The 23929-nt window shown below is 47.2% G+C and overlaps 1 protein-coding gene across 3 annotated transcripts in view; it reads right to left on the bottom strand.

Moving 5' to 3' along the window:
• Positions 1-523: 523 nt before the first annotated feature.
• Positions 524-23929, bottom strand: part of LOC135916266 (myeloid leukemia factor 2-like) — a 42897-nt gene continuing 19491 nt past the window's right edge. For 2 of the 3 annotated variants that reach the window (XM_065449593.2, XM_065449592.2), the window contains exons 2-4: positions 17143-17253; positions 8139-8260; positions 524-855 (exon numbers count right to left, since the gene is read on the bottom strand). In XM_065449593.2, coding sequence (XP_065305665.1) covers positions 723-855; positions 8139-8260; positions 17143-17253 — 366 coding nt within the window. In that variant the 3' untranslated portion in view covers positions 524-722. Of the gene's footprint in view, positions 856-3582; positions 3934-8138; positions 8261-17142; positions 17254-23929 lie in introns of those variants that run through there. The other variant, XM_065449594.2, reaches the window with a different exon arrangement.

Below are 23929 nucleotides of genomic sequence, written 5' to 3'. Positions count from 1 at the left end.
CCTTTTTTGCCCGCACTGATTCCTTTAAACACAATTTTTTTTCATCAACAATTAAAGTATTGAATTCATTACCGGTTCACATCCGTTCACCAGCACTGAAACAATTCACGCAAGCTTGATTATAAATGCTGCATGTTGTTCATCCAACTCCTGCAACTCCCACTCTCCCACTCCCAACTCACACTCCAACTCTTCCCACTCCTGCAATAGTCTTATTGAGGCTGCAGTATGTATAAATAAATAAAATGAATAAATAAATCTGGTGAGATGACTTCCTCAGCGAGTAACTCCCACTTTTCCGTATCCTGTATCCATGTTTCTAACCTCCTTAGCGGGCCTATCCCGGAGATAGCGCAATCTGACAATGCGGCCCGCTTGCGAAGGTAGTGGAGCCAAACATTTAAGCAGTCCCACTCTCCCCCTTCTCCTCATGCGAGGGGTGACGAGGTAGAGTGCGCAGCGACTCCATCGCCCCAACTCGCTCAGGAAGACATCGTCGACTTCTGCTACAAGTTGAATCGCCTTCAAGTGTTCTTTGTTTCGTTTTAATAGGGACGCACAAGCGCAAAGCGCACGGAATTTCGCGGCACATCTCTCAGCCAGCGGCTGTGCGTGGGCCTCAATCTGCGCCGCGAGTGGAGCCAAAGCCGAAGACGGCCAATCGCAGTCGAGTCGCGGCCAAGGGTCCGACGGGCACCGGGCACCGGACTCGGTGCCACGGTTCAGTTGCGGGCCGTCCGCTGCCGCCACTCGCTCTCGAAGCCACCGAGCTCTTCGTACGGGATGTTGACCAGCCGCTCGGTCTTCTCCTCCTCGCCCGTGAACTCGTTGCGGCTCTTCTCGCTCACATGCGACCTGCCCGCGCACAAGAAGCGTTGAGACGTTGTGAAAAAAAAAAAAAAAACGCGCTCGTTATTCAATTGCCTCTCAGCAGATGACACGATGAGAAAGATCAGACATTCGATAGGAAGACAACGAATTTTTTTGTGGCGAGTTTTTGTAAGGGGATCGAGGCAAGATGCAACTGCTCGGGTGTCTCTCTATTTTTTTTTTTTCGAATCCAGCCTCCGGCTTCTCGTTCGATGGCGCGCAGCCTATACGGTATGCGTTTTGAAATTTTCGCGTCAATGTGTGACGTAATTCAACATAATATGTGGCGTTCGCGAGGAACGGAGGCTTCATATCCTGCCATATATAAACAAATAAGAAGAAATTGCCAGGCTGAACTGTAGTTGACGTCTACGTATAACGCGAAACATTCGTGAGTTGTAGGAAACGGTTCTATAGATAATGTAAATGTGTAGCAAACGGTTGTGTAAGGATTACATGTTGTAGTGTTTGTATTTATAATGAAACAAAGTTTCTAACACCAAGGTATACGATTGAAAGCAAAGCAAAACCCAGCGTTACGTAGCCCGTGGTCCCAGCGGAACTTAACCATGTCGCCCCTGTGGCACATGATTTTAGACGGCTCTACGGCTGGGATTGAGTCCGGGCATCACCCACCCACCCTCGAAAAAGTGGCGGCACTCGGAGAATAATGTTTCATAATAAAAAACAAAACGAGACACAAAATACCAATACGTGCTGCTGCGCTAGTTGGTTTATGATACCAGGGCCCCTATAACGTAAAGCTATTCCAAATATTTCTATTACAATTCTGCAATCAGAGAGAGAGAGAGAGAAAAACTTTATTGGTTCTATCAAGGGGTTTAGCGGTGAGCCGTCTTGCGCTTGCTGCCTGGCTTCTCAGCACGGCTGTGCCCCTATTCCAGGGCTCCACTGAGTGTGGCCACTTCGCACGCGTGCTGCACGATCGCCCTTTGGGCGGTGAGCTCGCTGCTGGTGAGCGGGCCCTCCCATTGCTCCGCACTCGGGTTTTTATGTTTATGGAATGTGTAGTTATGCTTACATTCCCATGTTATGTGGTAAAGAGTTGGTATTTCTCCGCACCATGGACAGGAGTTTCTGTATTGTGTCGGGTACATTTTACTTAGTATGTGTAGATTATAGAAAGTTCCGGTTTGTAGCCTTCTCCAGTCGGCTGCTTCCTGTTGTGTAAGTGCAATCAGAACTCCGCGATGGGCCAAAAACTTTTTTGGACCACCCCCACTTCACCTGTCTGTCACTCGACGTCATGAAAACAGCGATAGCTCCCCATGTGACATGACGTGTACACACTGATTATGCATGATTTGACTGAACAAAAGAAAAATAGTTATTTCTGATTCGGTGCCTTTTCGCCATTAGCCCTCGGCTATTGGTCAAAAGTTTTCGGGCTTCACCGACTTCACCTGCCCGTTACGCGACGTCACATAACCGCGAAAACTCACCGCGTCAAAGTGACGTGTACGCCTTAAAGATGCATTAATATGCCCAAGAAAACTGAATTTTTATCTGAATAGCCACAAACTGCCCCGTTCCGAAAGGAATAAAAGATGGCTGCCACCGATCGCTCAGGCACTGCCTATTCGCACGTGCGGGAGAGCATGAGTTTATTTGCGTATAATAAAACTTTTTGCGCGGCCCTGTAACATTTTCGAGCACTTTCGGCACGTTTACGACCTCGCTTTGTCAACTCTTCTTTGCTGAGACGGATCGCTGCGTCTTAGTGGGATTCTTAACCTCCCTTTACATGCCGCCGCGATTTTCGACCAGCCACCTAAAGCTAAGTAAGTGTAAGCGCACCAATCGTAGACGCCGGCACCACCCTCTTCATCCGGTTCCCAATTTTCATTGCACTGGCTCGGCCCCATCAAATTCCTCTCCACTTGAACGTGCTCCTCGCCTCTTGTGAACCAATTAGATACGACAAGCTGCTCAGTGTAGGCAATGTTACTCGTTTTTCAAGCAAACAAAAGCGACCTCCTATAAACGAGGAGAGCGTCTGATTGGTCGGTTTAGACAACCCTGCGGGTCACTGACCGATGCTTGCGTCGGCGGTTACGCAAATTTGATGTCAGGAGATCGAAATAAAAACGTATTTGAATAGCTTTACGTTATAGGGCCCCAATTTAAATATAGCGCAAGAAAAATGCGGAGTTGAAAAAAAAAACAATGGAATTTTGTGTCAGTACACCTTTAAAGGGGCTGACTGACAACTTGCTAGAATGGGTTGAGACATTGACAAAAATGAAAAGAGCGCGATATATAGTGATGAAATGGAGCATGGTGTTCGCGATTAAGGTAGGCAATACAATTTTTAAATTGGCAAAGAAATACACAAAAACCAGTGAGTGTTGCGAACTGGCTGTGAAACCTCGGCACTTCATACGTAGTGTATATGAGATGACTGTACGAAAGTTGGCTGTTATTAAGTACCGCATACTTATTGCTTGCAATTGCACTTCGTGTATTATTAGTCCTATTAAAGTCAAACCTCGATATAACGAACACGCATATAACGAATTATTGAATATATCGAACTCTTCCGAAATATTTTTGTCAAATACATGTATTTTTAACTTCCTATAGCGAACGCGGTTTGGCATAAAACGGATATAACGAACTTTGCGACGCCAAGCCCTACCTCACTTTAATAGCAGGCGGCAGGCTTCGTTGCACTACAAGCGTGTTGTGCGGCGCAGCAAACGTTCAGGACTACCTCGCAGGCGCTGACAGCACCAGAGATGCCACGTCGTCATCGAGAGTTGACAGCCAAAGAAATCGTCCGCATCTCACAACCGCTGACAGCGCCGCTTCAGCAGCGGCGGCAGCGGCGTGATGGAATGTTGCTTTTGCGTTTTAGTGTCGAGGCCTGGAACGATGAGGCCTGGAACGATTTTTCGCGTTTTGTTGCTGACATGCCCGCAACAATGACTGTAGAAGACTTCGTAGGTGGCGACGACATCTCAGCGACCACGGCTGTACTGACGGACGCCGAAATCGCTGCGGAAGTCTCTGAACATCCCGCAGACGAAGCTCAGGCTGACCCTGTAGACGATGAGAACATTCCGACTTCACAAGAAGCACTTGCTGCGTTGGATTTACTGCGCCCCCACTGCAGTGCTATTGAGGGCAGTGGGTTTGCCCTTGCTGAGTGTTTGCAAACTGTGGAACAGGGCGTGATACGGAATGCGATCAACACCAAGAAGCAGGCCGCGATAACGCAGTTCTTTGTGCGTAAATAAATGAACGTGACCCAAGTAAGCATCGTTCGAGTTGCTGTGCCTTCTCTGATTGAATTTTGCTCCTCTTGCATGTATTTTTTACTAAATTTTATATTACGAATTATGGATATAGCGAACTAGTTTCCGACTTTTTAACTGTTCGTTATAACGAGGTTTCACTGTATTAGACGCATAGAAAAAGGTTCGCGTTATGTAACGAGCGGCGTACGCATCGCTCAACGCATGGCACGCACATGAGTGCTGCTGTATGCGCGCGAATCTCTGAGCCCGAATGTGAGCTAGAATGCTTCATTCCAGCTCGCCCAGGTATTCGAGAGGCGACATTCTAGGGAAATCGAAAGCGCATGCGTGGCTGGGGCAACACGCTCGACTACGTGTCGCGTGTAAAAGCGCGATTTCGCTTCCGAGAACTTATCTTGGCTTGGCTAAAAAAACACCCTTGACTTATTAATGACCAACGTTGCTGGACAAGAAACCGCAAAAGCACGTAGCTGTTATTGCAGAAATAATTTAACACTTCGGGAAACATTAATCGCAGGAGGAGCGGTTTGAGAAATACCGTAATACTTTCTGACCGCTACGGCAGCACTTTTGTTACAGTGGCTGAACTTTTGTAGTCTGTACTTTTGTACTGTACTTTTGTAGTCTGCCTCCCACCAATACCGGCGTATAATCGCTATCGCGCTCACATAAGACTGTTTCCAACTTGCTTCCAGTGAACTACTACTGGAGATCGAAAAATTCGGACATAAAATGTTCCACGGTATTTTACGCATTAGCACTGCACGATTGGACACTCTGACCGGTACGCCTTCCATCGCACTACAAAAATGGATACCGTAAAAATTGGTTGTCAGTCCCTTTAACGATAATATTAAGTGCACACAAGATTTCTGTTGGAGCAACTGTCCGTCCCTACAAAGACATGCAGTTGCTCCCGTTTGAACAAATCCCCGATGAAACGCATTCGATCACTGCGTCGAGTGATCTCTCTTCGTCTGGACGTACACGAACCACTACATATAAAAAAAATGTGATAAAAGCAATGACTCCTGCAAAACCACACTGAGCCAAGAAACGAGAAAACACTCGAAAACGGAATTAGGTAAGAAAAACGCGTTTCCGCCTTCGCGAGCATTCTTCTATTGAGTTGAAGGGCAATGCCACCGCAAATACGAACTGTATAGCCAGTTAAACAACCAAGATCACAGTCGCGAACATTTCAAGAACAAAACTGCCATGCATTCACTAGTAGGTGACCAGCTAGCATTTCCATGACGTAAGCTAGGAGAAATGAATGTTTTTTGTCGTATTTCTGTCTCGTCTGCTCCACCCTTTTTTTGTATGTCCAGTGCATTCTGAAAACAATACAGATGCTAACAACTAAGTTCAGTAGCTGTTCTTTTTTTTTAAATGCGACAGAATCCCTCTCACGATGACTGTCGACGGTAATGCGTTTAGCATTGCATCAAAACATAGCGACACAATCACAATGTATTGCCATCATCGCAACGAGTTAAGTATGAGGCACGTACTGCAGCGGGTCTCCTCTTTCACGCTTCCCTAAGAACGCAGGGCGCCATCTAGCACCCCCGCCGCGAAGCCTGCTCGTGACCTCCGTAATGCATGGCGCGCAGGTGCACGCGAATCCCGGAGAAACGTGGCATGCGGCAACCTGGCTCCCCTCTCGCGCTTTTCTTTTTTTAACACGCTGCGCCCTCTAGTGGCACTGCCGCGAAGTCCGCGCGTGGTCTCCGAGACGTGAAGCGCACCGCGCCTGTGCCAGCGAACCCCGAGAATTCTTGGCTTACTTGGCCGCACACTCAGTGGTACAAGCTCAAAGGTCAGTGGCACAAGTTGGCGAGAGTTTCATTAATGAGTGGCACATACCCAGTGAATTTAGGGCGCAGCTCGCGAAAAGCGTTGGCGTGAGAGACATTATTAAAAAAAAACGATTACCGAAACGATAACACGGTAAAAGAGGAAGCCAATGTTTAGACAACTGGACTTGTCTTCTTCAAGGCGACGTATGCCTTCCTCGGCATGGTATATATACGTAGGCTTCTTCTAAAGAGGAGATGGGGTAAGGCGGGTGGGCGAGGCAACGATCGAGGGTGTGTTAGCAGCGAAGGTGTAGAATTGAAAATAAAGGGGTGCCATTCAAAGTCGGTGAGGGGCTGTGCGGTAGCACCGTGTGTCAGCCGAACGTGTTTTTTTGTTGTTGTTGTTGTGGAAGGGGGCAGATTCTTAAAGGAAAGAGGTGAAAGTGAGATAAAGTGCAGCGCAGTAACTGTCTCTCATTAGAGGACACCTCAACCGCGCTGCACTAGGGGGGAGGGAATGATAAAGGTAGAGATAATGTCGTGGAAGGGACCTGGACAATGACGGGAGGTGGGGGTTTATGTGCTCCGCTGGAGGTTAGTGAGTTATCGTATCTCTGAAAGAGAGAATAAGAGAAGCACCAGAAAATGGTGCCTGTTGAAAAAGAAAATTACTTAAATGGAGTTAACATATAAACAAAATAAAAAAATAAGAAATAAATACAGAGACGGAAGAAAAAGAAACTAAGCTACCCAGTAAAATATAACTATGTGCCGATGCCTATAGCTTCAAATTTCGCATAGTCAATAGATAGCTCCCTTTGAAACGTTTATGTCTATTGGTTGCAATGTCTTGAACGTATGATTCTCTGTATTTTCTGTTTCGCGCAGAACGGAAATTTGACTGCAGGCTGTAGAGTTCAAGTTCATTAAAGTTATGACTTGGCTGAAATTCTCGGCGACGTCTTTGGCAAGCTTTTTAGCTGTATTAGCACGATGTCCATTTAACCTGACGTTCATTGATCGTCCCGTTTCACCGATAGATTTTTCCTTACAGAAGGAACATTCAAACATATAAATTACGTCGGAACTAGTGCAAGTAAAGCTAGTTTTCAGTTCGTGTATAACTATTGCGGTGCTTGTGATATCAATGTCACTTTGAAGGCCCCTGCAGGTTTTACACATGGGGCGACATGCTTTTATTACGGGGGAGTGATGTTGGCTGACATTTGCGTGCACTAAAGTGTCCCTAAAGTTTCGGTCGTGGCGATAGGTTACCCTTGTTTTCGTTTTGCTCATCGTCTTGAATTTCCATCTCCCCCTATCCCCGTGTTTTCCGTTAATTAACGAAACGTCACACTACTGTTCCACAGCCTGCTAATGCATCGGGTTGCTGTCCTTGAGGAACCCTTGTGACGTGGATTCGATTGCGCTAAGGATCAGAGAAATTTAACGGATCGTTTTTGTCATTGTAGAGCAGCACATTCCCAGTGGCACACACCTAGCTACTCAAGTCGGTGTCAAATTCTTTCGTTGAAGAGTGTAACACCTATACTAGCACATACCCAGGAACCTAAGCTGGCATCAAGGGGGATCATCGGAGACTAGCAAAGACCGAGTGGCACACACCCAGTACTTCAAGTTGGCGTCAAATAGTTCTTTCGAGCCGCAGTACCTACCCAGTCCCGCATCCATAGGGACTCACGTCGGCCTGATAGAGGTTCATTGGAGAGCGGTACGTATGTACACGTTGCCACATACTCGGTGATTCAATTGGTCCAAGAGTTGGTTTCAAACACCTCAGCACAGCAACCCGATGCGTTATCAATTCGGCCGCTGACTAAAGATGGTTAGAAAGAAACACGCATAACTACAAATATAGATAGACCCTTGAAATTGCGTGATGTATACAAAGAATGCTAACGCGTTAATAACGTCTCCAGCTGCAAGCACGAGAATTAGACAAACTTATCTATACTAATACTCGTTGTTCACACGGTAACTGAACGACCATAGCGCCAGCGAATCCTATGTAGTAAATCTTTGTAGGAAGTGATATGCCCTAAAGCATGGCCTCCGAGACTGGGCGCGCGCGCCCAATCCCGAATGTTTTGGTTAGATTGTAGCGGATAGGGACGCAATGAAGGAATTGCCGAGAGTGTGCAAAGGGCCAGGCTGCCCTGCGTACCGGTCCCCGATGTGGCGCCCCACACTCAGCTGCCGAACACCGGTACGGCTGTCCTCGTAGGTTTTGATAGTCTCCATGGCGCCGTTGGGCATCTCGCGGGAGAACGTCGCAGCACGCACCACCTGTGTGCAATATATATATGGGGCATGGAGGAGTAAATGCTTTATGCCAGCCGGCACGAGAAGGACATGCGAGGGCCTTGTTGCGTTGACCATCGTCATACGCGTTCGAGAACACAAATATTACGCAACTCCTTTTGTTACACTGAGTGAAGTGTATAAGGAACATAGTTGTGCGTAACGAATTGCACGCAATAGCTTACCTGTAACCAATTACGAACCAAAGCCACGTCGTGACGTTTATTCGCACGAGGTTTCTCACCGCTATCGCTACCGCTTCACGTATCGGCTTTGTTGCCGCTCCTGCGCGCGAATGTGTCGAGCTGTATATTCACAAGCGCTTCGCGTGCTAATGAACCGGTTGCAGTCAGCGCTTTGTGGTGTCGTTACTCTGTCAGTCCCCGTCGATTTATCGTGCGCTGTGATCAAATAGTCAGGGCTAGTCAGACCGAGAAAGCAGCGAATGGTTTGCGTACAGTGAGGCGCGGCGTAACAAAAAAGGCCCGCTATGTTCTCGCCGCTTAGTTGGCGTTGAGATGAGTGGCAGCACGAAGGTCAATTTTCTCGCTGCTGCTGCCGCACTTCCTCAAGCCAGCGTTCTGTCAGCGAGTGACAGAAGACATCGAGTGTGATGTGTTCATGTTTGTTTGCGCGCGCTGACACCATGTTTGTTAATTTAGTTAGTAAGCGAGTGTTTACAAATGTATAGGGCCGATAAGATTACTGTCCTTATCGAATAGCTCTCTAATAATTTATTATCCCAATCGATGCTTCGCCGAGTATAACTCCACCTTTTTCTTTATGGCCGTCTTTTACGGTTCTTTTGCGTGTGTATATTCTTTGGAATGGGGTCTAGTTTTATCCTGGGCAAATCAACACGTGGAGGAAATGTCAACAGATTTGGGCGTAAATTAGCGGTTTCGTGTCCAAGTCAGGGGCCCTATAACGTAAAACTATTTCAATATGTTTTATTCCAATCTCCTGACGTCAAATTTGCGTAACCGCCAACGCAAGCATCGGGCGGTCCCCCGCAGGATTGTATCAACAGACCAATCAAACGCTTTCCTCGTTCATAGGAGGTCACTTTTGTTTGCTTGAAAAACGAATAGCATTGCCTACACTGAGCGGCTTGTCTTATCTAATTCGCTCACAAGAGGCGAGGAGCACGCTCAAGTGGAGAGGGATTCGATGGGGCCGAGCCACTGCACTGAAAATCGATAACCGGATGAAGAGGGTGGGGCCGGCGTCTGCGATTGGTCCACTTTCCCTTACTTAGCTCGCGGTGGCTCGTCGACAATCGCGGCGGCATGCAACGGAAGCTTAAGGATGGTGCTAAAATGGACCCTCATCAAAGAAGAGTCGGCAGAACGAGGTCGTAAACGTGCCAAGAGTGCTCGAAAACGTTACACGGCCACGCAAGAAGCTTTATTACACGTAAATAAACCCATGGTCTCCGGCCCGTGCGTGTAGCCAGTGCCTGAGCAATCGGCGGCAGCCATCTTTTATTCCTTTCGGAACGGGGCAGCCTGCGGCTACATAGAAGAAAATTCAATTTTGTTCGGCATACTAATGCATCTTTAACGTGCACACATCACTATGACGCGGTGAGTTTCTGCGGTTTTGGGACGTTGCGTGACAGGCAGGTGAAGCGGGTGCAGCCCGAAAACTCTTGACCAATTGCCGAGGGCTAATGGCGAAAAGGCGTCGAATCAGAAATAACTATTTTCTTTTGCTCCATCAAATCATGCATAATCAGTGTGTACACGTCATATAAGATAGGGAGCTATAGCGGTTTTCGTGACGTGGCGTGAGAGACAGGTGAAATGTGGGTGGTCCAAAAAAGTTTTTGACCAATCGCGAAGGGCTGATTGCAGAATTGGAATAGAAAAGTTTGGAATAGTTTTACGTTATAGCGCCCAGGGCCGCTATTTTGTAGCGATGCCTTATGCCTTATTCTATGCTATTCTTATCATCCACCACACACGGTCGCTTGATCCCGTTGATAATGTGGGCAGGCCGTCGCTCTGACCACTAACCAAGCGCGAAAAGCCTGAACAAGCATAGAATCGGAAAAGGCATCGCTACAAAATACCGGCCCAGGTCAGCATTGGTCCACCTTGAAAAAGTTATTGAAGTCTTCGTATTTGCGTCTGATTATAGATGCCTATTCTGTCTCCTAATGGGTTAAAGAGGCCGGTTGCTTTAATTTTATGGTTGGGTGCGAACTCCCAGAGCAAGCCCAGCACATCTTCTAATTGTGATGTGTATCCTTGTTTTCTTTTTTTTTTGCGTTGCGTATTGGTTATGGTGGCGCATGGTAGATAGTGAATTTTAAAAACACGGGCTTCTATATCCTTATGTAGCTCGTGTTCTTTGACTCCTCTCTTATGCCTAGTTGTACGCAGCACAGCAAGGATGTGCTCAAGCTGTACGGTCAGCTTCTGCACCCATGCCGCTGCTTTGCCGCTGAAACAAAAGATTGACTCACCATCCCGGCTCTGCGAAAGTGTATGTCCAGCGAAACTGTTGAAAACCACCACAACTGCAATGCTTTATGGCTTTAGAGTAATGGTAGTAATGCTATATTAGAGTGAAGGGAGTAATGGTAATTTTGGCAGCACGCCGCCGCCCATAGCGGTGCTACAACAACGTTCAAATCAGTTGCTAGGCCTGTTATTTTATATAAGAAAGGCTAGGAACGTCGCTCCCCACGTCGCAATCTGTCGTCCCCATGGCAGCCTGCGCTACAGTAATCTCTACCGGGAAACATATGCGGGGAGCGCTGCGTGCTTCGCGTTGTTATCAGGAGTGCCTTATCATCAATTACGCGGTTCGCATGCTTGTTTTTAGCTTATTCTTTATTGAAGCATATGCTGTTTTGTATTTTGTAGGCGTGTTTTCAAAGAATGTATGCACTGTTCGCTTCTCTTTGCTGAGTGCTTGTAGCCTCTGCTTACGAGGTTATGAGCCATTGCCTTTTGCTTGCTTACTGGTGTATGAGCCATTGATGAGACACAGCTTGTAGTCTCTGCCTTACGGTGGTATGAGCCATTGCTCTGCCCTGCAGTGCCGTCGGGATCGTCCCACCATTGTTTTCTGTCGGCGCTAAAGCCACGAAAAAATCCCGGGATCATAGCTATAAGACCGCATCGCTGTAAATAACGAGGACTCCTAGGATGTTCTTGCGAGGTAAGTACGTCTTTCATTTGGAGTCGTATTAGGTTTATATACTGTTTGCCTCACTTCACTAATGACGATATATTCTGATTTTCAAGGGGAACATTCCTGCCCTAGTGTTTCGGCCTACTCACATATGATATCAAGTCCACTTTGAACAATGTGTTCCTGTCATCTTGGTAATCCTCGAGTGCACCTAATCATTATGTCGTCAGCGTACAGGTTATGTGCTATAGGCCTGGTGTTTCTTATGTGCAAAGCTTCGTCATCGCAAAGTTAAATAACTTTGGTGAGAGAACCGAATCTTCAGGTCTTCCCCGCGTTATTACGTATAGCTAGGTGACACGTATTCATCGAGTTCCACTTTGGTCGTCCTTTCACGAGGAAACATTTATTGAGGCTTCCTAGAAATGAGCGGCAGGTGACACAGCAAACGCAGGTTGCATATCCGTCCTACAATTCTTCTTAGCTGAAATGTACATGGGAAATCAAATACCTGGTTTTTAATCCATAGCATAGCATCGTGAGTAATCGCATACTATCTGAAGCCAATCATTGTCTCAGAAAAAGTTGAAGGCTTTCCAGTTCTGTAGACGTTCTAAATTCATCTTCTCCATTTTTTCCCGACACGAGCGGCAAAAGACGTGGATCCGAAGTCATATATTCTGCAGATTGATTTCTCTATCTCAGGAAGTTGTTTTACTGCTGCCACCTGCCATTGTTTCGGAATGTCTCCTCCTTTCCGAGCTATGTTTATATGTTCCAGCAGAGCGTCCTGATAATTACATGGTAGGTGTCTCAGCATTGCGCACGCTATTCCATCTGCACCGGGTTTTTTTCTCTGCTCCGCACGGCGGCATGCAATTCACGAAAGGAAAAGGCGAGTTGATGCCTCGGGCGTTGTCGCTTGAGGTAAGTGTAATGTATCCATGTCGGAGCAGCATGTGTCGTCGACATCATATGCAGATCGGAGCTCTGAAACATTGAGTGACGCTTGCTCGCCGGCTGAGAGCTAACGGATGGATAGATGCTCGTATGCATGCACCTCGCAAGGCTGCTAGTTTCATACAATTTCTCCCATGAGCGTCGGATGGTCCCTACATCACTTAACGTGAAAGGGTAGCATTCAGACGAGTTCGGTATTTGCAGAAATTTCCGACGGGGAGAGCAGACTCAACCCCGCTTTTGTTCGGGTTCGTACGAACGTCCTGGTAGCCGTGACGACAGTCTGTTGAAGGAACGCGCAAACATGATCAACGTGAAAGAATGGGTAGTGAGGCAGGCCCTTTTTTTTGCTTTTTTGTTTTCCAATGTCAACTGCTTAACATGTTAGTGTCTCAAATTTTTTTACCTGATGAGAAACATTTGAACTGAAATTTAAAACTCTCGCGTGTGTGGCTAGAATATTCAAAACAAGTTTTACGTCATTTGCTACCACTAGCAACCTGTGGGCATCTTACAAAATAGTAAAACTATTGTCAGACGCCATCGAATGCCGGTAAGTTGGCACCCTTGCTCACTGCACACGCAAGTCGCCTGGCATCTTACCAGCAGCATGTAAAACACTCAACAATGTAGAGATAAGTGCAAATTTAGCGGTAGAATGCATGTGGCCTTGGCGTTGTAATTGGAATCTACCTACGAAAAATTTTTTCAGAGGTGGTGACACACCAGCCTGTTTTTGTTGTGCTACAAATGACGTCAGAATTTGGCTTTTTGATTGGACGATCTGTTCAGACTCGGGAGATCAGAAACGGCGTGTCGCGAAATCGCGACAACCGGTTAGATTCGTATACCGGCTGTGCCGCGTCCGTCCTTCCTTCACCTCCACACGCTGTTCGGTGCGCAGAAGCAATCTCCATAACTGATCCGCGCATGTAAGTGCTGGGTTTAAACTTCGCTGCGTACAGTGGGCATTCTGCATCCTGCGGTGAAGGCAGTGGCGAATTTCTTAACGTGTGTCGCGTACAATTATGTAGTCACCGTTTTTAACAGACTTCTTCGCGAAGCATTCGCTAACATTGCATAATCGCGAGACATAAAAGTTGGGTGACGTCACACTCGTTTGGCGCCCGCTCTACCACAGTTTATAGATGATCCCACGAAAAGATCAACAGTGGAGGATGACGCGGCCCACCATTGCAAAAAAAAAGAAAAATAACAACGAGCTACCTTCTGCTCCGGACAGAAGAACCCGACGAGCAGTCTCGAGACCCCACTGTGTCACTCAGAGTGAGGAGAGGCTTTAGTCAGCGGCAAGAATATACCGTTATTGAACGCCATTCTCCTCAGGTTGGGATGGATGAGGGACATGCGCGTAGAAGACGGCAGTAAAGAGCTGGCCTTGGTGCATGGCTCCTGGACAGGCATCCTGTCACGCAACGTACTAGCCTATTTTGCTAATGGCCAGGCCAAACACTAATAGGCTGCTCATCCAGCCCCGATAGCGGCTCGTTCCGTGGTTGCACTTGAAAACAGGGTGGTGCACGGATTTCGTCGACAGCTACCACCTTAATTCCCGAGGTCCGTTTGGATCAGTTCCTCGCAAAATGTCCTTTTTATATGGCTGCAGTGCCATGCGCGGGATTTCCGTGTGCGCCAATCGCTCATACGCATCTTCTGGCCGAGAATCACTTCGATCATTGATACGCAGAATTTCGAGATGAGTGGTCGGTTTTACTTATAGGCTGTAACTCAGAGCGTGAGCTAATGTCGAGAAGTGACAACGAGACTTGGGACACTTCGTTCTTTACGGCCATTTCTAAGAAGATGTGCATGTGATGCATGCGAGCAGCTGGGAGAGCAGCATCGTCCTCTCCTTGTGCTTTTGGCCGCAACGCGCCGTCAGTTGTACGGAACGGGGGTCCTGCGCTCGCGTGTTTCACAAAATCTCTCGCAATATCACTTGCGGCCTAGAGCACTGGCAAGCCGGTTAGGCGTTGCCAGAATTGCACACGTCACAAGAAAAAAGTAACCGATGCCGATTACAATTTTTTCATCAAAAGTGTAATTGATTACAGTTACCAAAAATTGCCCCGCGAAAGTAATTGAGCAATTACACAATAGTAATCGATTCCTCCTATGTTACTTTACTCCGAACGTAAAGAGAAGGAGCTGCCCTAGTACTTTCAGTGCGTCCTGTGCAGCTCTTTATACAATGCTTGGGAGCTATAGCGTAAAGCCATTCCAAACTTTTTTCTATTCCGTTTCTGCAATAAGCCCTCCACGACTGGTCAACATTTTTTTCGGGCCTCACCCGCTTCGCTTGTCTGTCACACGGCGTCAGGAAAACCGCAAAAGTTCCGCTTCTGATGTGACATGTGTAAGCCGGTCATGCATGCTTAGACCAAACAAAAGGAAAAGAATTATTTCCGATTCTGTGTCTTTTTCATTATAAACCCTCCGCGAACGGCGAAAAGTTTTCGGGCTGCGCCCTCTTCGCCTGTCTCTCACGCGATGACACAAAAACTCGAATATTCACCTCATCAAAGTTACGTGTACATGCAGTAAAGACGCATTAATATGCCGAAAGAACCTGAATTTTTTGTCGCAATAGCCGGAGATTGCCCCGTTCCGAAATGAATAGAATATGGGTGCCCGACGATCGCTCTGGCACTTGCTACTCGTAGCGGGCGGAGAGAATAGATATATTTCCGTATAATAAACATTTTTGCGTGGTATTAAGATGTTGTGGAGCAGTATCAGCATATTTACGACTTCGCTATTTCAAATCTTCTTCGCTGAGGATGCGTTCTAGCCGCATTTTAGCCCTTCCGTTGCACACCACCCCGATTTGCTACGAGACACAGAAACCTGAAGAAACGAGTCAATCGCAGACGCTGGTCCACCCTCTTAACCCGGTTATCAGTACTTTCACTTAGCTATGTCCAACCTAAACCCGTTCCACCTCTACACACTCCTCGCCTCTGGTCAGCCAATTATATGAGGCAAACCTGTCAAGGTAGGCAATGCTATTTGCTTTGAAAGCAAAGTGACCTATAAACGGGAAGAGCGTTTCATTGGCCTGTTCATGCGACGCTACGGGTCACCACCGGATGCTTGCTTGGGTAGTTCCGAAAATCTGACATCCAGAGATCGAAATGAAAACAGATTGGAGTAGTTTTACATTGTAGGGCCCCCTATCTGCACTAACAATTGCATTTCGAGAATTATTAGTGACCGTGCCTCGTTTATTGCTGTGAAGACATCAGCGACACCGAAAACTTGCTCGAGGAGGAAAAGGTGGGAAAAGACAGGGAGGTTAGCCAGTTCACTCAGCGTGCGCGCTCGGCGGTTCTATAACGTATTTTGAGCGCAAGATTGTGGATGTTGAACAGTGAAGCGTGGAGCTTCACTTTTGCTGGGACTTGGAGAATACGCACCGGTTAGGCCAAAGAAAAGCTCCCGGAATCGCCGCTATATGTGCTTTCGTGGCTATAACTTCTTAAGTGGCTTTCGCTATCGAGACCTACCAGCACCTGTTAAATTCGTCAGCTAACATCTGATGGAACGTTAAGATGAGAAAACAAAAGTGATACTGGGCCCACGAGTTTGCCAGCTTGAACACGCTCTTCGGCAAGGCAAGGCCTGGGACGATCTCCGTAATTCCATAGTAGCTTTCGCCAAATTCAAGTTTTCGAGGATGCGTCGTTCGTTACCGCTTGTCTCGTCAATAAATTAATTGATGACAAGTAATTGGTTACTGAAGAAAGTAATTAAATTACAGTGAGTTACCGAGCAACCGAAGTAATCGGTAAATCACAAAATTAGCACAAATTTTAGCTAAAAACAGTTATTTACACGTAATTCGCTACGTACAAGTCTGGACGTTGCCCTAGCCGCAGGAAGCAAGGCTACATATCTGCTGCGATTGAACAGCTCTCGCTTTTATTCACGGGCACGTTAACGCTCCATGTCGCTTGCTGCGACCAACCGAAAAGGCTTTGCGAGTTGCAGTACGAGGAAGCACAGGGTAAGGCATATTTTCGAACTGTTATGCGCTTCTTCTATGCCAACTTGACAAGTCAGCAACATACAATCAACTAAGGATAGGGAGTACCGACTAGGTTTCTACTTACAAGGGACTTAGCGTTGGCGTCGATCACCACGGAAACTTTCGTAGGGTCATTCTCAAGGCAGGATACTCTGTAAATGCCCGCCTATAGTGGACATTTCGTCTTTTGCTGAACCGTTGATTGGCTGGGGGTGCCTACCCGCGCGTACCCAAGCCCAACCGATCAGAACATCAGCGGCAGGCGAAATGCATATGTCCACTTGGTGAGCATTGATGAGCACCTGGTGAGTATACCCCTCTGGCGGAAACACAACGCCCAAAACGCATCCACATAACTCCGTCCACGTTACGGTCTCCTCGAATGAGCATGTTAAGGTGCCTGTATGTTACGGCCCAAGTGGCTGCGATATGTCATTTTGGCACTGTCGTTTGACACCGGCTAAGTATACTGTCACTCTAAGACGTGTTCTGTAGTGGTGTTGCAACTGACATCTTGCGGAAATTGTCCGTGTTTTTTTGATGCTCTTACGGCTCCCAGACGCTTACAAGCTTCCAGCAGAAGTGCTCTGCCTCTAGCTTACGTGAACAGGGGCTCCTAATCTGCATATACCATGAAGCAAAGCATTGGAGCGAGCGGTCGAGGCTGCCATCAGAAGCGTTGAGCGCCGTACGCTCTCGAGGTTCGGCTGCCTACCTCGGGGTGGCCGCCATTGGTGGTGCTCCTCTGCTGCACCACGGACCGAGTGGAGCTGCCCCTCTCCGAGGTGCAGGTCACCACCGTCTTGGCGCTGCACGAGCTATCCACCTGCGCATTCGTTTCATTTGCGCTCTGGAGGCGATCTTGGCCCGACAACTGAGAAACCACCAACAATGTACGTTATCACGAGGCGAGAGCTGGACGGATTTAGCCAGTTGTTGGCCCCTACTGAACGGCCTCTTAACGGTCTCTCCCTGGACGTGACTTCGCTGTGAACAATGCGAATCAGACGACACGCAGAAGGTTTTAAACCGACTGCATTTTCCAGTAGCAATGGTTCTTTGTTTTCAACAAATAGATTCAGACATTAGTACACATAGTCGCAGAAAGGACTATCTTTTCAGCTTTCCGAGAGCATTAGTATCGCCTGGACATCTCTTACTATTTACTTCGATAGATAGTATTCGAATGTGAAGTTCATCTGTAGAAACTAGTTGCCGCACCTGTATATACGTATGGATAAATACGCATTACTGGCAACGCGTGTGAATGATGAAACTTTGAGCTTTAATGCACTAGCCGTGTCTGCGCTAATTTTGCGAGCGGCGTTACGCGTAACCAATAGCTCGCTGTGCGCGTTCTCGGAGTGCGTACAGAACACTTTTCGTAGTTTTTTAATGCTTAAACAATTTATGCCTTCGCCCATCGCAAATAACTAGCCAAACTGAGTGAAACTACTACTAAACCCACCGGCTGCAATTGGTAAATGACAGCCCTTGTCATAAAGTAATTACTAAAAAGATAATTCGCGAATTCTTGTTACTTATTGTATTTTAAATTTGAATTTCTCGTGAAATTCTTGTCCGTCTCTGAGTAATCTAACTGAATGACCAGAACTATGGTATCTAGCACAAGGGAGCTTTAAAGGCTTTGTATGGTCTAAAAAAATAACAGCCCGTACAAAATGCGGTTATTATGCGAGTGTGGAGTTCCTACATAAACCACTTGTAACCACCTGCATGGTATTGTTTTCACCGCACTTGAATCTCAGGACTGAAAGAATTACATTGTAGAGCTTGACACTTTCGTTGAGCCTTGACCCAGCCATGGTGCACTCTTGTTTATTTGTGATGACCACGTTGTCTTGCAAAGTTGCAACTGATTGTGATCAAGTGCGAGAGAGTACATATACATACATTTTTGTTAAAAAGAATAAATTATGGGGTTTTACGTGCCAATACCACTTTCTGATTATGAGGCACGCCGTAGTGGAGAACTCCGGAAATTTCGACCACCTGGGGTTCTTTAACGTGCGCCTAACTCTAAGTACACGGGTGTTTTCGCATTTCGCCCCCATCGAAGTGCGGCCGCCATGACCGGGATTTGATCCCGCGACCTCGACATACCTTTTTGTAATAAACACCAGTTGGAAGTTTGCGCTTGTCCTTGTCGCCTTTTTAGTGTCCCGTGTCCACCTAGCGCTCGTCACTTCAGCGTGGAATACCAACTAGCCCGGTCTCATACCCTGCTTCGGTGATTAACTATACAATAATTTAATAACGGCTCAGTCACGATTAATTTTACAACTAAGTTAGTTGGTTAAATCACACAAGAATGTTAGCTGTGAGTGTCATGCAAAAACGCTTGTGTGCACCTGAAGATATCTCTTGAAGTCTCTCGCCTTTCTAAGGAGTAAGACGTCCAGTAAAAACATCATTGTTCATAACACACCGCAATATAAAGCAAATAAGGCTGCCTGCCTGCAATCACAGAGAATAGAACGAAAAAAAATTGGACCCATTCCACTCTGTGAAGGTCGATGACCAGCGAAGCTGTAGCACATCACACAGGGTTAGACAACGGTACATATATTTATTTTGACCACTTGGTAATTGTTGCGAATACTGTGATATACACAGATTGGTTCGGCTACAACCTCAGAGGTATTCTTGGCCAAAGTTACGTCTATACACGACGGTTGTTGAGTAGTTGGTTGACTTGGATTGGTGTGCTACTTCAAACCAAACTGTTCTAGCCCAAACTGAGTGAACCATTTCGTGTCTCGCTTTGAGGCGTCCACACTGAAGTCTCCAACAATGATCACAGGGGTGGCGTCACCTCGGCTAACCCACGCAAATTGCGTAGTCACAAACTTCTCGATATCACGTTTCACCGGAGATACATATTCATTGGTTATCACAAATCCGTCTTTCGTTTGTATGGCATAGACATCCCCATAGACGGTGGCACTGTCCTCTAGCGAGTCAAGAATGCATGGTTGTACGTACATTTTGTCCTTTGCCTATATGGCAACGCTTCCTGTTCGTGAGTGCATGTGCTGTTCACAAACGATTACAGAGTAGCCATCGACTTGAAACAATATATCTTGATTTGTTGATTTGATTTATTATTATCATAATTTACTATTATTCTTAGGGGCACAGTGCTTGAAACCTGCTATCACCTCCGTGGCGGATCTCCGAGATCTGCCCACGCTCACTCTTCTTATCTTTACGAAACAGCTCGAGCGCTCTCTGTCCTGTGTATCCTGCGTGTCGCTGTTTTATTCTTGGCAATGCTACACCGACTGGCTTAGGCCTCTACACTACTGAAACTGCAGCATATGCACAGAAGTCAGTACAGATTTGTAGAAATGCAGGAGTTGCGCGTTAGCGAAGCACCAGCAAAACAAAGGGTCCTTTGCAAAGACTGGCGACGCTTCCCAGACCCCCTCAATATCCTGTAGATATATGCTTGGTGCAGGTAAAACTACTGCTTAATGAGCAAGAGAACTGTACACTACAAATGTGAGGAAGTGTGTCGGACCAACAGGGTTTGTTGCTGGGCCAGTTTGTTCATGCCAGTAAACGAACACCGGCAAGCGCATTCTCCAAAAACGGGATGAGACGCCGACGCACAGGACATGCGCTACTCGCAACAGCTGCGAGAAGCGCATGTCCCGCGCGTCGGTGTCTTATCCCGTTTTTGGAGAATGCGCTTACGGCACTCAATTATAAGGTTGTTGGACATCACCAATGTTTATTAGGATTTGAAAACTACATACCTTCAAGAACTTGGCGGCAAAAGCGAAATGCTAATCCTAAATTAGGAATTCAGCCTGTTTTTAGAGCGCAGCTCTTGATGGCCGATTCTTGGGGTGAGCGCCGGCGACGGCGGCAGCGTAACCGAGGAAACGAGCACAACATCGAAAAATGAAAGAGAACGCGGAGCGACAGGTGAAGGACCCAAGCCACGAACGTCGGAGACCAGTCAAAGCGGCTCCTTCGATGACATGCGTGCGCAAAACTGGTTTGATGATGATGATGATGATATTGATATAAATAAAGGAAAGACGCTTGATTCTGCAGCCCACGTATGAGCACGGCGAAGTGCCGTCAAGGGAGAGGGAGTGCGAAGTGAAAGATGATAGAGAAAGAGGAAGGATGTGGCCTAATAGACTCCACTATGCACCGCAGGTTGCAGTCCTCAGTAAAGTGGCGAGCGTTGAAGCGGGCGCTTACAGGGTGTCTATTCCAGTGGAATTTATAAACTCAAGCAGGCTTCGCAGCGCAGGGAGCCGGGGACACACCGGGAACAGCAGGTCAGTCTCTGTGGCCGCTGGAAGGCCGTGGCGTCTGTAAGTGTTGATGACCGCGGAGCGTTCCTGCGCCAATGATGGACAGGCACAGAGAAGGTGCTCCAGAGCCTCAGCGTCCCCGCACCTCTTGCAGGCAGGTGACGTGGCGCGGCCCTTGGCGTATAGCCGGGCCGCAGTCCAGATGCAGCCAGTCCGCAAGCGCAGGAGCGTGGAACGGTCTCTTCTGGAGAGGCCGTTTTCTGAAAGCGGCTTGGGGCCCTGCCAAGGAAACTAGCTTCACGCGGACTCGCCCGATTGCTCGACGTGTACTCGTATGGTCTCAGCCCGACCGCTCGTTTCTTACTATCATCTGCTCGCGCGAGCTCTCGCTCGCACTTACTTGTTTGGCTTGCTTGGTTTGGTCTCGTGCGTGCTTGTTTAGACTGTCATGGTTTGCAATCGTTTGTCACTCCTGGCGCATTTTTGCCGTCGATGTCGCCGTCGTGATGTTCTGCATAAAGTCTAAAGTCGATAACACCGTTGCCACGCATCGTGTTCTGTATGTGCGAGTGAAAGCACGCAACTGCAGCCGAGGATCGAGGCTCAATCTGGCGCGGGCGAAAGAGAAGGCGGAGAGCAGACGTGCAGTCTCCCGTCGCGCGAAAGGCTGTGGGGGGAAGGGAGGGAGGGAAGGGGGAGTCGGCGTTGTGCTACGGCAGCAACTGCGCACTTCGCGACCGGGCGCAAGCAGAATAGCTGAATCTCGCCGCCTCATAGGGAGGAAAGCGGGGAGGCAGTGCAGGGTGGAGGGGAGGGCGGCTTCGACTCTGCGGAATATAAAAAGCAGCGGAATATAAAAATACAAAAATAGGAATAAAATACGTATTGAGACAGAACAATAATACAACGGAAAATACAAAACGATAGGGTTAAGCCATAAGCTGAAGTAGGAAACGATGCAAACAGTATTCAAAACAACAAAGTTGAAGTTGTGTTTAAAAGACGTATTGAATAAACGGCGCTATAGTTTAACCATGAAATTTTAAAAAATATGGGGTTTTATGTGCCAAAACCCCTTTCTGATTATGAGGCACGCCGTAGCTCCTGGAGGGCTCCGGAAATTTAGACCACCTGAGGTTCTTTAACCTGCACATAAACCTAAGTACACCGGTGTTTTCGTATTTCGCCCCTATTGAAATGCGGCCGCCGGGGCTGGGATTCGATCCCGCGACCTCGTGCTCAACAGCCCAACACCATAGACACTGAGCAACCATGGCGGGCAATCATGAAATTGCGAAACTGATGTCTGAATGACGATATAGAAGAGCCACACTTAATATTATAAGGCAAATAATTCCAAAGTTTCATTGTCATTCAAACAAAATGCTACTCTTTGAGAACCATAGTTATTTCGTGCTTTGGGGAGTATAAAATTGCAATCGGAGGAAAGGTGCATAATATTAGAATTAGTTTGATTAATTAATTATTGTACGGTGCTCAAATACACCACTGGCTGTCAAAGTAGCCTTCTGGCCAAAACGTTTGCAGACCGCTGATTTAGGCCACCATCAAGATAGCTGTACTTACGCTAGATAAACACGTATTCACTATTCAGACTTCCATGAGTAACAAGAGTGTGCCAGGACATCTTACTGCTCAGATCGAAATCGGGAGTCGCGTTATTCACTCGGCAATACCTGCTAAAGTAGGCTGCAACAACAACCGCGCCTGGCACTTGAAAATACAGAACCCGCTTTCCACGTTCTACTGGAGTGCCGAGAATACTAAGCACAAACGCAAAGCATTTGACCACAGCAGACGATTTCGGGGTTCCGGAGAGAGAGCGCGGGCGCACGTTTTGCATCAAGAACGTCGCTGACGTATTCTTTATCTTTTACTGTGATAGCAATTATATGCCAGGTGCATTTTTGTCGTCGCCGTCGTCGTGATGTTCCGTATAAAGTCGAAGGACGATAACACCGTCGCAACGTGCCGTATGCTGTATGTGCAAGTGAAAGCGTGCGAGGAGAGCCGGCGATCGCGGCTCAATCTGGAGCGCACGAGGAAGAAAGTCGGAGAGCAAACGCACCGTCTTCAGTCGCGCGAAAGGCCGGCGGGATGAGAGAGAGAGGTGACGGTGTTGGGCTCTGGCAGGAACTGCGTATTTCGCGACCGAGCGCAAGGGGAACTCACGATCACGACTTTATCTCGCGCGCCATTTATGGAGGAACGCGGGGAGGCAGCGCGGGAGGGAGGAGAGGCAGCCTCGACTCCGCCAAGTGTGTACTTTGCACGGCCGTGCGCGGTCGAGCACTTTATTCTATGGGTCGAGCGCGCCGTATCTTGAAAGGGGTCTTCAGGCGGCTCATGCCTTTGCGTGCGCTGTGTTCTTGCCGCTGTTGCGTTGAAGCAATGGACCACACGAAGGTCACTTCGGTCGCTGCTACTGCCGCCCTTGCACATCAGCGTACAGCGTTTTGCAGCGAGTGTCCGCGATCATCCAGTGTGATGTCTTCGTGCTTTCTTGGGCGCGTTGATACCGTGCTTTTTAATTCTGTTAGCAAGCGAATGTTTCCATGTTTATATGGCTGATGAAACTACTGTCCTTTTGCCTATTAATTTGCTATCGCAATCAGTGCTTCCCCTTTCGGGCGAAAGTGCGATTTTTTTTCTTTCTTTGAAAGGGCATTATCTTGAATGTTCGACCTCAACTGTGCCATTGCATGCATGCTCTACATAGGACTAACAATGGATTAGATTCATTTTCTCATATTGCCGCAAAATTGTAGAACACCTTATCGTATACTATCACACTATCCACATCATTTTATTTATATAGGTGACTTATTCGCGTTCATGTACTTTACATTAACCATGTTAACGAAAAAAAAGTTTTGCGCACATTTGTAACAAAGCTACTGTAATATATATGAAATGTTTGCCCTGTTATTGACTTGCAATCACTTCTGTTAAAAACGGACCTCTGCCACAACCCTTGAAAGTGCTCAGGGTCCTACCTGTATGAAAATAACATGTCATATATGTACCGGAAACAAGAAAATTGATTGATTGATTGATTGATTGATAGATAGATAGATAGATAGATAGATAGATAGATAGATAGATAGATAGATAGATAGATAGATAGATAGATAGATTGATTGATTGATTGATTGATTGATTGTAGGTTATAGAAATATCTGCCAT

This window comes from Dermacentor albipictus, chromosome 6 (assembly GCF_038994185.2).
Source record: "Dermacentor albipictus isolate Rhodes 1998 colony chromosome 6, USDA_Dalb.pri_finalv2, whole genome shotgun sequence".
In the NCBI taxonomy this organism is placed as follows: Eukaryota; Metazoa; Arthropoda; class Arachnida; order Ixodida; family Ixodidae; genus Dermacentor; species Dermacentor albipictus.
The sequence above is the reverse complement of the archived record's forward strand: the minus strand, read 5'-3'. Positions and strand labels throughout refer to the sequence as shown.